Below are 14,012 nucleotides of genomic sequence, written 5' to 3'. Positions count from 1 at the left end.
CCAGAACCCAGTTTCAGGTAAAGGACAAGCTCAGCGTTCATGGTAAAAGCCAAGTCTCTAGCCCTTGGCTTTCTGGGAAGCCTGAAAACGGCGAACCCACAGCTAGGGCTGAGCCAGGGTCACTGATGGCTCCGGAACATCACAGGGTGCTCGTGGGAGGGAGCTAGGGCTGGGACCCTGTATTGGGGACAGGGAGTTTAGGGGGTTTCCCCTCTGTGCCCCACACACAGCCCAGCTCCCCCTCCCTCTCTGACCCTCCTGCCGCCCAACTTCCCCTGTCTGCTCTGCTCCCGCCCCGATCCCCCCACCCCCGGGGTGCCCGGGAGGGAGCTGCCCTCGCTGCCCGGAGCGCGTAGGGCGCACGGACCGGGCACCCCTGGGCCAGTGGCAGCAGTCCAGGCTCCCCCGCCCCCCGTCCCTCCCCCCGCGCCGCAGTTCCCTGCCGGGCCGGGCTGCTGGGGGCTCAGTGCAGCGCCGCCAGCTCCTGATGCTGCTGCCAGCGGCAGGGACCAGCCTCTCCGCAGCCGGCTCCGTGCGCCCCGGGACTGCACCATGAACAGCCTCCCCGCCGACAAGGAGAGCAGCCCGGCCGAGCCCAGCCTGCCCGAGGAGGAGGTACCTGCCGGGGTCCGAGTGCGGGGCGGGGAGCGGGACAGCGCGGTGCCGGGGACCCGGAGGGGAAGCGGGGCAAAGGGGGAAGTGGGACCCGGGGGCAGCAGGACAGGGCGGTTGGGGGGCGGAGGGGAAGCGGGGTAGGAGGAGCCGAAGGGGAGCGGGCAGGAGGGGTCAGGGGGAGCGGGGCAGAGGGGGTAGGGGAACCCGAAGAGGAGCCGGGTAGAGGGGCGCGGAGCAGGGGAGCGGAGCCCGGAATGGACCGGGGCGGCCTGGAGGGCAGCGGGGGAGCGGGGCGGGCCTGACTGAGCGGAGTGGAGCTTGGAGGGGAGCGGGGCAGGTCAGCGGAGCCCGGAGGGGGAAGGGGAAACGGGGCGACCCGGAGGGGAGCGGCGTAGAGGGGCCGGGGGGAAGCAGGGCAAGGGGGAGCGGAGCCCGGAGGGGAGCGGGATAGAGGGGCGCGGGGAGGAGCGGGACAGGGGGGAGCGGGCCGGCCCGGAGGGGAGCGGGGTAGAGGGGCCGGGAGGAGCCGGGCACGGGAGAGGGGCGGCCCAGAGAGGAAAGGGGCAGGGGGGAGCGGAGCCCGGAGGGGCGCGGGGCAGGGGCGCGGGGCGGCCCGGAGGGGCGCGGGGCCGGGGTTAGCGGGGCGGCCCGGAGGGGAGCGGGGCCGGGGCGCGGGGCCGGGGTTAGCGGGGCGGCCCGGAGGGGAGCGGGGCCGGGGTTAGCGGGGCGGCCCGGAGGGGCGCGGGGCCGGGGTGAGCGGGGCGGCCCGGAGGGGAGCGGGGCGGCCCGGAGGGGCGCGGGGCTGGGGTGAGCGGGGCGGCCCGGAGGGGAGCGGGGCAGGGGCGCGGGGCCGGGGTGAGCGGGGCGGCCCGGAGGGGAGCGGGGCAGGGGAGCGGGGCCGGGGTGAGCGGGGCGGCCCGGAGGGGAGCGGGGCAGGGGGTTCCAGAAGGGAGCGGCCGCGTCCGAGGACCCCAGTGCCCGATCTCGCTCTCCCCCCGACCGGTCTGGCCCGGGCCCCATGGCCGCCCAGCCCGGGCACTGCAGCGGGCCGGCCGGGGTCGCTCAGGTGTTCGCTCCGCGCCGGCCGGGCACCGCCCCTCGCTCCTGCGGGGACAGAGCCCGGGCCCCAGAGCCTCCCCCGGAGGCCGCGCCGTGCTTTCACCGCACCCCCCGCCGCCCGGCCCGGGGCAGCTGCCGGGACTCGCCGGGCCATGGAGCGCTGCGCTGGGCTCCAGCCAGAGCCCCCGGCTCCAGGCCGGCCCGGCACCCGCGGAAGGCACCGCCAGGGGTTCGCCCTCCTGCCGCGTCACTGCGCCCTGGGCACGGCTGGGGGCTGCCTGCCCGGCTGGCGCTCCCCTGTCCCCGCAGGGCTGGGCGATCCCAGGGCAGCACACGGATAGCAGCGGGGGCGGGAGGAGAGTTAATATGCACATGCCGTAAAGTGCCATGTGGCAGGGCTGAGCCAGGGCAGTCCCTGGGCTGTTGAGCGTTGCCAGGACAGTGCGGTGGCACAGGGCTGCAGGCAAGGCTGGAGGACTGAGGCACCAGGCCAGGGTGGTTGGCTTGCACGCCCCAGAGGGGAGGCGTCTCACCAAGAACACCTGGCACCTAGTGCTTGGACACTTTTCCTGCCTTTTAGTAACACTCTGCTTCACTTGGTTTAGTCTGTATTCGAAGGGCCAGCCAGGTCAGACTCATGGGCCCTACCTCATTTTTAAGCCCAGCAAACCATCCCATCTGCTGGTACTGCTCCATTGTAATGCTTTCCTCCTGCTCTTTAAAAACTGTCCTTCTTGGCAGAAGGACTGCAAAAAAGATAACTGTCCCCCTGGGGATGCTACTGTTCTGCTGGTGTGAAAGACGCTTCTCCAGGGCAGGCTCTTGTGGCATCTACCTACCTTTCTGTCCAGTTAAGAAAGAAATGTTCATCTTTGCGGCTTGCCTACTGCAGACCCACAGAGGGAGTTGTGAGCCGGCCATCGGTAGCTCCCAGTCAACAGAACAAACTTCTGTGACTTCTTACCTTGGGGATGGTGTCGTGCAGTGACCGAGAGAGATCTGTGTCAGATGGGATTCCTGTTGGCCAGTCAAATCTCTCCGAGCTCTTTTCTCGCCACCATTTGGTACATATTCTGTCTACGTACAGTTCGTATACAGACACAGTAAAAGGAGTGGAATGGTGTGTTTATAGGAGTGTCAGATAATGAAAAAAGAAAAGGAGGACTTGTGGCACCTTAGAGACTAACCAGTTTATTTGAGCATAAGCTTTCGTGAGCTACAGCTCACTTCATCGGATGCTCACGAAAGCTTATGCTCAAATAAATTGGTTAGTCTTTAAGGTGCCACAAGTCCTCCTGTTCTTTTTGGGAACACAGACTAACACGGCTGCTACTCTGAAACCTCAGATAATGAAGTAACTCTCCTGTCCCGTAAACTGCTAGGTTTTCCTGAACAAGTGCCCATCAATGTATTCCACACCTCCACCCACATGGCGAGTGATATTTTATAGCACATAGGAGTTAGGGTGACCAGATATCCTGATTTTATAGGGACAGGCCTGATTTTGGGGGCTTTGTCTTGTACAGGTGCCTATTACCCCTCCTCTGTCCCGATTTTTCACACTTGCTATCTGGTCACCTAATAGGAGTATAAATATTTGGAGTGGTTTAAATCTCAGCTCTGGGCTGCCTGCACTGAGTGGTACTTCCCCCAGCTCTGCAGGAGGGGGATCATAGAGAAGGTTTGCTAGTCTGGAGGGCTGCAGCTTTCTGCAAGGTATTGAAGTAGGTACTTTTTCATCATGCTTGGGAGGGGGCCTCCCGTCCCTGGGTTGGGCTCACCCACTTAAAGGAAAATACCTGGGTTTATTTTGGGACTGGCTCACTGAGTTAATGGCATAGATGTCTGTAAGCATGCGTGTGCAACCCTCCTCTTCCCCCCTCCGTTGCCCCCACATGCTATTTGTGTGTGTCTGGTTCAGATATAATTTTTGCTAAATACTTAAATATTAAACTTAATCATATAATGTGGAGAGTCACAAACTGCTCCTACACTGGTGGAAGGTGAAATTCAGACCATTTGCATGTCACTGGAAAGAATATTTTCTAGATGTCTAATAAGCTTGTGGGTTCTACCTGTGAGTGGAAGTTAGGATAATCTAGGTCAGGGGTTCTCAAACTTCATTGCACCGTGCCCCTCTTGTGACAACAAATATTACTACACAGGTCCAAAGCCTGAGCCTGCTTGAGCCTGGCTGCCCTAGAAGCCAGGGGGAGGGGGGAGAAAAATCAAGCCCAAGGGCTCAGTCCCAGGTGTGGAGGCCTGTAACTTGAGTCCTGCCACCCAGGGCTGAAGCCTGAGGGCTTGGGGCTTGGGCTTTGGCCCCGGGCCCCAGCAAGTCTAATGCCAGCCCTGGCGACCCCATTAAAATGGGGTCACGACCCACAGTTTGAGAACCGCTGATCTAGGTATTCTGAGTGTGATAACAGCCAAACATGAGCTCCTCCAAGCCTGTTAGCAGAGGAATATCTTACTGGACAGATTCGTAGATTCCAAGTCCAGAAGGGACCACTGTGATCATCTAGTGTGACCTTCTGCATAGCAAAGGCCAGAGAACTGCCCCAAAATAATTCCTAGAGCAGATCTTTTAGAAAAACATCCCATCTTGATTTGAAAATTGTCCATGATGGAGAATCCACCATGGTAAATTGTTCCAAAGGCTAAAACCCTTACCCTTAAAATGCATGCTTAGTTTTCAGTCTGAATTTGTCTAGGTTCAGCTTCCAGCCATTGGCTCATGTTGTACCTTTCTTTGCTAGACAGAGGAACCCATTATCAAACATATATCAGATACGTCCCCAGATTGGCATCAAGGGATCAGGTCGATCTCACACGATAATGGCAACATTCTTAAATTATTTGTTTTTCAGTGGGTACCTGACTATCATAATTTATATTCAAATTCAATATATGCATCAAACTTGCCAAACCTTGGGAGGGTAATTTCAGACCTAACCCTTTTCTGTTTTCAGTTGGAACTCGCCACAGAATACAAACATCCGTTAAATGGGCAAATGCATTATTTCTGACATGGATTATAAAACTGGCTTGAAAACGTACCAGGTACTAAAACTACTGGCCCGCCCTTTGCATGGATAATAACGATAACAAATAATTATTTATTTTTGTCCATAAAACCAGTGCTCTTCCCAGCTCAGCAGGCAAGTGGAACTTGGTAAGGCGGTGACAAAGTACTTTTCTCTTGATTGCATCACTCCATTGTGTATCTTCTCGGCATAGACGGTCACTCGGCAGGTTGTCACTATACCTGGCTTTCATTGTATTCAAGTGGGATATAGATTGTTTTTTACTCACTGAGAGCTTAACCCTGCTTCCAGTAAAGTCAACAAACAAAACACTGAGTAGGAGGCAGAGCAGGCCCAAGACTTGGCTGGATAGAAAATGAAATGGAGTCATGTCCAGCAGAAGACTGAGGGGGAAGTCGTTGTGTTTGGAATGGTGCCAGTGTGCTATGGAGAGTGCAGACCATGTTGTATAAAAAGCCCATGACCGGGAGCGTTCGGTGCACAATACCAAGAGTGGAATGCTCCAGATAAATCTCTATAACTCTGATATTAACGTGGCTTGGGGCAGGGGGCGTTAATAGCGCTGGATTCTTTTCTGATATGGAGGCTCGAGGTTTTGCCGCTGACAATGAGAACAGCTAGCTGGCCCTTGCCGTGGTTAGTACCGTAGGCTTCCTTCCTGTGGTCACGAAGCACTTCTGTCAGGGAAATTCAGTCATAGTTCCAGTATCACCAACTCCAAGCCTCCAACCTCAGGGTTCAACCCCCCCGGACTCACTGGATTGTCAAACATAATAAATGTTGGGGTCTTTTCCTTTGCTCTCTGGTCTGTGAGCCTTCAGGTTGCAGCCAAGTCACGTTTTCAAGCTGCTCTCTCTAACCAGGAGGGCGAGAAATGTCCTTTTACAATGAAAGGGAATCACCTGACTCCAGGAGCTGGGGCTTTAAAGAAAACACTAAATATCATGAGACACAATAAAATGGTGAAAGCCAGCAGCAGTGTCCCTCACAGATAAGATTTCAGTGAACATCCCCCCAGATCTTTCTCCATCTGCGGGATAGGTGTGACTGGAGCAGCGTTGGTGAGATGGTCACTCACTCCATCTGTGGGGCTGGCACATCAGATCTTGGCATAATGAAGGGGGAGACGTGGCAAATTTCCATAAAATCAAAGCTTTGTTTTACAGCATGGGTCACCCATGTTGTCTCCCTCCTGCCATCACCCTGCTTTGTGACACTCCCTCTATTCTGTGACTCTTCCTTCCCCTCCCCCGCAGTCTGTGACATCCCCTCTAATGTTAGCATGATCTGCCGGGACACAGCCTCATGGCATCTCTTCCCGGCAATCCCAATGGGCTGCCGTGGGGATGATAAGCCATGTGACTTGGTTACCCAGCACCCTCCTAAAAGCCAGGCTCTGCCATGGGAGATGTGGCTGTGAGAGGCACTGGCTGGTAAGCGCTGGGGCTGGCTGGAAGGGGCATGCGGGGTCGGCCGCATCAGTTTAGCCATCAGTCAAGCAATCACAAGTTGGAAACGTGCTTCTGCCCATGGCCTTTGCCTGTCTCTTGACTTGTCTACACAGTGTTTTAACAAGCCCAGGATAGCTAATGTCATTCCACCGTCCTAGTGTGGATGTGGTTATACCACAATAAAAGTGCTTACACCAATACAGCTAGCCCCGTTTGGGAAGAGGAACGGGCTATAGTGGCATAGACACCTTTATACAATGACCTGTACAAACTCACCTCCTCCCCAGCACAGCTATCCTGGGATGAACACTGTGTCGAACAGCTTCGTGGCTGCATGGGAGAGCCAGCCGGGGCTGGCTGCATGGAGGAGGGCGTCTTTCAGCTCACCCTTGCCTTGCCACTGTTTGTTTTTAAACACACAATTTGTGGCAGAATCTGCCTGTTGATATACATGTGTGGCCTTTGTAGGGTCAATGTGGGGAGACAGAGATGGGTCCCTCTGACACGCCAGGGCCCATTTTGGGACAATCAGCAGAAGGGCGGTTGTTCTGCTGGGTGTGTGGAGGATGGTGGTGAGCAGGCTGGGTTTCTCTAGTGTACTCTAGGCTCCAGGCTTGGAAATTGGTTGTCTGTCTACCTTTGAGGGCCAGGGAGTGGCCTTTGCACCGTATTTCAGCTATGCTGGTATCACCCTGCAACATACACATCTCCCCTTTTGGGAGCCATCTGCATCTGTGTGCTGGCTTCCAGCACAGGCCTTGTCCTGCCCAGCATGGGGCTGGTTTGGCCAAACCCTTCCCTCAGCTGTTTTCATACCCTGCAAACCAGGCAGATGATGAGTGGGGGCCACCACAGCTAGACGAAGGAGTGCTTTTGGGTTTGTAGAAGCAAACCCCTTCACCTCGCTATACCCCCAAAGGCAGGGGTCTGAGCACCACACAGACAGGAACCCGGACCCTTTTCTTTGGCTTTGTATCCCCACGGAGCTAGCCTGTTCATACTGCACCTCGCGCTTGTTCCCGGGCTAGGAGGACTGGATTACTGGGTACGGCAAATTGCCCCCAGCTGTTAGCAAAAGGGCTGCGTTCGTCACTGTTACCCTCTGTGGGGTTCCATCCAGGCAGCGTGTCCCAGACAACACCTAAATCCCCATCTCCAGCGCCATGGGACCTGGCACACCGTCAGCCCTGTCCCTGCAATCGGATCTGCCCAGGCCTCAGCCCTCCCTCCAGTGCTCAGCTGCCTGGCCTCTGGCGTGAGTGAGGGCCAGGGTCGGCCCAAGTGATCAGCTGCAGGACTGGAACATGCAATCCTGTGCAATCCTCCAGGAGCCTTCCTGGGACGGTGGGGTCATTAGGGGCTCAGCAAGCCTCTCCCGGCACGTGCTGTAACACGGTAGATGAGTGGGGAGCGCTGCGAGAGGCCTTGCCTGACGAGTCTGTGCTAATAGCAAGGGGCTGCGTTCGCTGATGGGAGGAGCTAGCTCTGTTTCCTGCGCCTCAATAGCACTTAGTGCCACTGGCTCTTCGGGAGGTCCGGGTGTCCGAGGCTGAGACCGCCAGGCGGTTGGTAGGGAATGTGGCGCTCAGAAGATCTTTTGGCTTTTGTAAATGAGACTGTCGAACTGTAGCCTGAGAATGGCATGTAACTTGGCAGATGCCTTATTTGGTAGTGGAGTGGAAACCCCAGCAACTGCCTCCCCCCAGCCAGATGCTCAGACCCAAATCCCTGATCCTTCGTGGGCAGGAGCTGGGCGGACTCCCACTGGAATCTCTGCATTCTACGTTCAGGGTGCAGCGTGCAGAGCAGGCGGCCGAGAGCTCCACGGGACCCAGGGACCACACGGACAGAGGTTCTTGCTCTCCAGCCCCTGCTGCCCCACTAACTGGCTGGACTTGCTGGCTGCTTCCAGGGTACAGCACATTGACAGGACAGGTAGGAACTAGCCTGCCTTAGTCCCGCAGCACCACCGACCGGGGCCGCCAGGGTCCCTTTTCGACTGGGCCATCTGGTCGAAAACCAGACACCTGCCAACGCTAAGGTGGCTGAGCTCTAGCTGGCTGTAGCTCACTTTCCCCAAGTCTGGCCGAGGGGGTTGTCAGGCCTGGCTGCTCCCCCGACAGCCACAGGCCTGCAGGGTTCCGGACAGGAGTGGGGGACCCCCACACTCACCCCAGGAGTAGAGAGCGTGTGTTGGCCCTTGAATGCACGTGGAGGTGTCATGTGCGAGGCCAGTGATCGCTGCTCAGGAATCCTAAGTCGGGAGGCAGCTGAAAATATTCCAGGATTTTAATAATGTACATCCACAGAGCCCATCCCTGTGCCAGCTGAGCCCCTCCCCAGCTCTCATGTATTTACCCTCACACCCTGGAAGGTAGGACAGGGCTGTTCCTGCCATTGTACACCTGGGAACTGAGGCTGAGTGACTTGGCCAAGGGCATGCAGGGCGTCTGTGGCAGAGCTGGAACTGAATGCAGGTCTATGAGTCCCCGGCTAGCACCCCATCCCCTGAGCCATCCTTCCCCTCTTAGAAACTGTCTGGCTTTTAGGCTGTTTCCCAGATACCCAGCGTCCTTTACTGCGTAAGTGCCCTAGAGAATACTCAGAGACATGAAATAACCTGGTAGTAAAGCTGCCTCCATTGTCTGCCTTTGTCCTTGCCCTGAGCTCCCACTTCACCTCCATAGTCATCTCCTGCCTGAGTGCTTGGCCTCTTGCTTTCTTGTGCCCATTTCCGCATTCCCGCTCTGGCATAGCTCCCCAGCCTTCGTCCTTGTCCCTCACTTTACCCGCCACTTCTCTCCCGTCTGCCTCTCCCCTGCTGCTGTTTGCCAGGGTCTCTGGGATTTCATGACAGGTCTTCTGTTGGCGTTATTCTGCAGTGCTGATAGGCTTCAAGCTGAGCTCTTGTAGGCAGGGCTGGATGAAGGCCCAGACAGTATAGACCCAAGCCGAGGGCTCAACCCCCTGGAGTCACAGGACTGCATGCGAATCTCAGCTTGCATTATAAAAGAAAAGTGGGTCTAGCTCTCAGCTGTGAAGAAAAGCTTTAAAATGTGCCTGACTCCTTAGAGAGCCTGAGCCCATCACTCTGGGGAGGAGTGGGGAGCTGCTCCATGCGTCCTGCTGGGGTGCTAATTCCAAGCCCCTCTGCTCTGGGGGACCTGCCAGCTAAGCAGGGGGCTCTGTGCTGTACATTATTAAATTAAATTAAACAGTGCAGTGGGCCCAAATGCCCCTCCCAAGCAGAGACACCCTGGTGGGGTAAGTGCTGGGGGCACACCAGCTGTCACCCCTGCCTCTCTGAAGGGGAGGGGAAGCCCCTACTGTCCCTCCTGGCAGGGCCTGTGCTGCAGGGCCTGCCTCTCTGGGAGGGGGGGGCCCCCCCGTCACGCTCTCCCCAGCTGGGCCTGTATCATGGTGTGCCCTGAGTGGATGGCATCAGCAGAGCACTCAGCCCAGCCCAGGACAAAATGTCTCTTGCCCTCTGCTTGCCTTTTGCAGGACTCGGGTGGCTGCTGTTCACTGTGGCCATGTCCCTTCCCCCTGGCAGTGCCGCTAGAACAGTCAGCCCCTCCCGTCGCGGCAGTCAGCAAATGTCTCTCTCAAATGGCTGAATGACCGCCAGGGAGCTGGCAGGCAGGGGCCCTTGGGTGCAGGGCTGCATCCTGCGGCGGGTCACGCCGCTGTGTTTGGTGGGAACAGGGGGAGCAATGTGGCAAAGCCCCAAGCTGCCTACAGAAGCACTGCTCCCGCTCTCCTGCACTGCCTCATGCTGGGGCAGAAACGTTCCTCCCCCCTTTTTGCTGCCCCCCAGGGCCATGTGGCTTTGAACTTGGTTCTAAACACAGGTGAGCATCAGGCCCTGCGTGGCAGGGATGAGTCTTGAGGCCAGCAACAAGGCATGCTGCAAATCCCAGTTGGGCCCCAGCGAAGACGGTCTTGTTTATGTCAGTGAATCTGTGGGTTTGCAACATGCTTAAACAGACCCTGGTAATCTAAACCAAAAGGAGAGCAAGTCCGTTAATGGAGAGAGTATTTATGTAAGGACTAATCCCCGGGGATGGAATGTCCCCGGCCGGCGGAGAGCGCTGGGCGTACCTTCGTCCCACGCTGGGGATGTTAGACGCGTGTTGTGCAGTGTTTTGCTGTTGTGGTGAAATTCCACTTTCCTAAAGGACAGGCGTGTTTTACAAGTCAATTTCAGGAACACAGTTCTGTGCCAACAGGAGAGAAGCCTGCCAGCACATTTTGGATCCAGCAGCTTTTGAGGTCTTAAATGATGGTTTTCTGTCTCTTCTGTCACAGCTCCTCTCCCGCTTTCCTTCCCGTCTCTGCCGCCACACACATTCACCCCTTTAAAATCCTTTCCTTGAGGAATACCATTCTTCTGCTAGCACCGTGGCTGGTAACGGCAACCAGCACTAAACAGTCTGATGCTTAGAGACACTTCAGACTTATCCAGTGCTCATTGAGACCGGCTGTCAGTTTCAGTTGCGTTGCGGGGCTACTAGCAAAGACAGAGAATCCCACAGGCAGGTGAACTGTGGGGGCAGGACGTAGGTCCCAGATCCCACTATCAGGAACTGCTTCTTGATTTTTACTTACATTTTCCTTTTCTTATATTTATCCCAGCCTCTTGTGAGCTATAGAAATCCACTGAGTGCAATGTGCCTGCCTCCCTATCGGACATGCAGGCCAGATTTTCCCTACCTTATGCTGCATCCATTTTCCAAGGGACTACTCACTCATTGTGAGGAAGGGTGGCCAGTCAGGGCTAATAAATTAACCTGAGACGGGGCAGCTTCGGATCATCAGTCACTCAGAAATGGCCTTTCCATAGGGAGCTAGATGATGCAGGTGGGAGGCGACATAGAATCATAGAATGTCAGAGTTGGAAGGGACCTCAGGAGATCATCTAGTCCAACCCCCTGCTCAAAGCAGGACCAATCCCCAATTTTTGCCCCAGATCCCTAAATGGCCCCCTCAAGGATTGAACTCACAACCCTGGGTTTAGCAGGCCAATGCTCAAACCACTGACCTATCCCTCCCCATACATGCATTGTAAGTGTGATTATGCAGCCCTTAGAATTGCAGAAACTTTTAATGACGTGACCTCTGTTGTCACCCTTTGACTATATTCCCAAATCATTTCTCCAAGGAAGCTTCGGTTTAGTTCACCGTCAGCAGGAGCTGTAGAGTAACTGGAAGCAAAGTAATCCCGTTGCAAAATCGGTTTGGTGTTGACAAATACGAATGTCAGGCCATATGACTACAGAGCAATTCTGGTAAAATATTCCATTACCATCATTTTATTCTGTAACCAGGATTCCAGTCTTCTGACTTGTAAGTGATTATTCTTGGGCAGTGGGCAGTCAACCTGTTAAACCACTAGTAGAAAATTAAAGTTAGCTCTGCTGAAGTGTGGTAACTGGAAGGTTTGGTTTAAGTATTAGTTAGGAGTAGCTAATTAAGTGCCTTGCAAGTGACTCATATTCACTGTCTTGCCACTCACCTTTCACCTTTTTGAAGTTAAAGTTTGCTTGGGAGCGTGTTGTACCCAGCCAGGCAGCCTTGACTGTATTTTATCTGTAAATCCCTTGTGTTTGGAGTCCTCTTGAGGTGGCAGGCTTGCATAATGTGACCTGAGCCGGGCTAGGCAAACAAGTTTATTGCATCCCAATGTCTCTGGAGCTGTTTGCAGGTGACAGATTGTTCCCAGTGTCAGGAAATGCAGTGGAGATGGGAGGAGAGGCTTTCCAAGTGATGGGGTCAATCAGGTGTCAACGGCTATGGAAACCACTGATCACAAGGGCCTTCTGGCTGCATTTGCCATGGTCTGTTGTCACCACCATCTAGCTACATAGCATGTGCTGTGGGAACCCTGATGAGGGTGTGCATAGGGGGGCCTGATTTCCCCACTGTCTGTGTCTCTTGTGTCCCACAGGTGTCTGTGCACAGGGCTGGCAAATGCGTCCGTTCTGATGTGGTAGCATTTTTCACGGCCTTTGCACTCACATAAGGGTGTAAGTGACCAAACAAGGTGCAGAGCAGGAGAGAACCAGCCTCAGCATGTGAAAGAAATAGGGAGGAATCTCATGTCTGAGGTCTATGTGTGCAAACTGGTCTCTGGGGTCACCTGGGAGCAGCCAGCCTTCCCCACCGGGCTGAGATAAATACAGAGAAATGAGGCAAAGCTGGGGACAGAGATAGAAACAAAGACACGAACACGTCGAATGTCAGTAATGTCAGGTCCTGCAGTGTCAAACACCTGGAAACATACAGTGCAGCGTAATGACGGGAGTTAGCGACACGCAGAAACTCTGTTCCACGGGAAATTCCAACATTCGGAAATTGGCATTTTTTCCAAATTGGAATGAAAACAAAACATTGTGAAATTTCCCATGGAATGAAAATTCTGGGGGGGGGGAATTGTTTTTGGTCAATGGAAACATGAAAAAATCAAAATGTTTTGAGTGTTTTTCTTATTTTATATTGCATTATAATTCATTACAATAAAACAAACTTCAAAACAGCAAGGCATTTCCAAACAGAACATTGACGATTCCCCCACTTTGCAGCCAGGGAATCTGTCCTGGAATCCATCCCTCGATACAGACTGAACTCCCTAGTTGAGCTTTCACTGTTAAATCGCTATCCCCCACGACTGTGACTCTGACCCAAGTGGAACCTTGGGCGAGTTGTTTCATGAGGACTCGCCTGTACTGAAGTTGCTCCAGTTTACCTGAAATTCATTAAAAACTTGAGTTGTATTTGTGCCAAACCCTGTGTGGTCAGTTATATGGGTTTGAACCTGTGTCAGTAAATGTCCAGCCCCTGGGTCTGAGCCAGTGCCTCTGCTCCCATCCTTCACTCCCGGCTGTCTCTCGTTCAGTTACTCCAGAGCCCACGTCAGGGCTGGAGAAGGGGTGCCCACGAAATCACTGAGAACAGCGATGAAGATGATATAAAGCTCCTAGAGGAGTATAATGTGACAGATAAACAGGAGAGTAAATCCGGCCCCTTGACCTCATTGAGAGCTGGTTGAAGGGGTTAATGGTCTGGTGGCTGCAACGGGTGACTTTCCGAAGGTGTTTAGCTGAGGTGTCCCTCTCAAGTGGCCCCCAACGTGCCGTTCTGTAAAGTGGCACTGTGGAATTTCAGCCTGTAGACTCTCAGTGACACTAGATCAAACACGCTCAGTTTACAAGGCAAAAGGTGCGTGTTCTACCTCCCAGTGAGGCAGTAACTGTGCTCGGCAAGCAGGCTGGGCTCTTTCTGGCTCTCACATCACCCCCAGCAGTCATGATCCTTTGGGTGCATTGCGCCCGCCCTCGGTTATTTCCCTGCACGCGCATAGGTGCAAACAGGGCAGGGTCTAGCCCAGCAGTGACATAGTCAGCAATCCTGGGGCGGTGTGAGAACATGAATCCGTCTCCCTCTCTCTGAGCTGTGTTGACTCTGCAGGGGTTGCAGGAGTAAAAGAGCAATAAAACAGTGGCGCTGGTAACCAAGGTCAGGAGCCCTGTGTCCGAGCGCACAGAGAGCACGTCCGAGTGGGACGGTGGCATTTTTCATAGGTTCTCAGGTACGACGGGTAGAAGAGACGATCGAATGGACAGGAGAGTGGAGACGGCTGGCAGGGGTGATCCACTCGGTTATGGCCGCTGAAGTTAAGTGAGGCATAGGTGCTGGCACTAGGGGTCTGTGGGGTGCTGCGGCACCCCCTGGCTTGAAGGGGTTTCCATTATATACAGAGTTTACAGTTTGGTTCAATGACTCTCAGCACCCCCACTATACAAATGGTTCCAGCCCCCCTGCAGCGAGGCATCTGGGAGGA

The 14,012-nt window shown here is 55.0% G+C and overlaps 1 protein-coding gene across 4 annotated transcripts in view; it reads left to right on the top strand.

Moving 5' to 3' along the window:
* Positions 1 to 415: 415 nt before the first annotated feature.
* The window catches only part of RBPMS (RNA binding protein, mRNA processing factor), a 139,403-nt gene continuing 125,806 nt past the window's right edge, over positions 416 to 14,012 (top strand). For 2 of the 4 annotated variants that reach the window (XM_084627012.1, XM_084627009.1), the window contains exon 1: positions 433 to 615. In XM_084627012.1, coding sequence (XP_084483138.1) covers positions 553 to 615 — 63 coding nt within the window. In that variant the 5' untranslated portion in view covers positions 433 to 552. Of the gene's footprint in view, positions 616 to 14,012 lie in introns of all 4 variants that reach the window. The other 2 variants (XM_084627010.1, XM_084627008.1) reach the window with 2 other exon arrangements.

Source organism: Lepidochelys olivacea (genome assembly GCF_965140295.1).
Source record: "Lepidochelys olivacea isolate rLepOli2 genome assembly, chromosome: 4".
Lineage (NCBI taxonomy): Eukaryota > Metazoa > Chordata > Testudines > Cheloniidae > Lepidochelys > Lepidochelys olivacea.
Note: the sequence above shows the minus strand (reverse complement) of the source record. Positions and strands in the feature narration are given on the sequence as shown.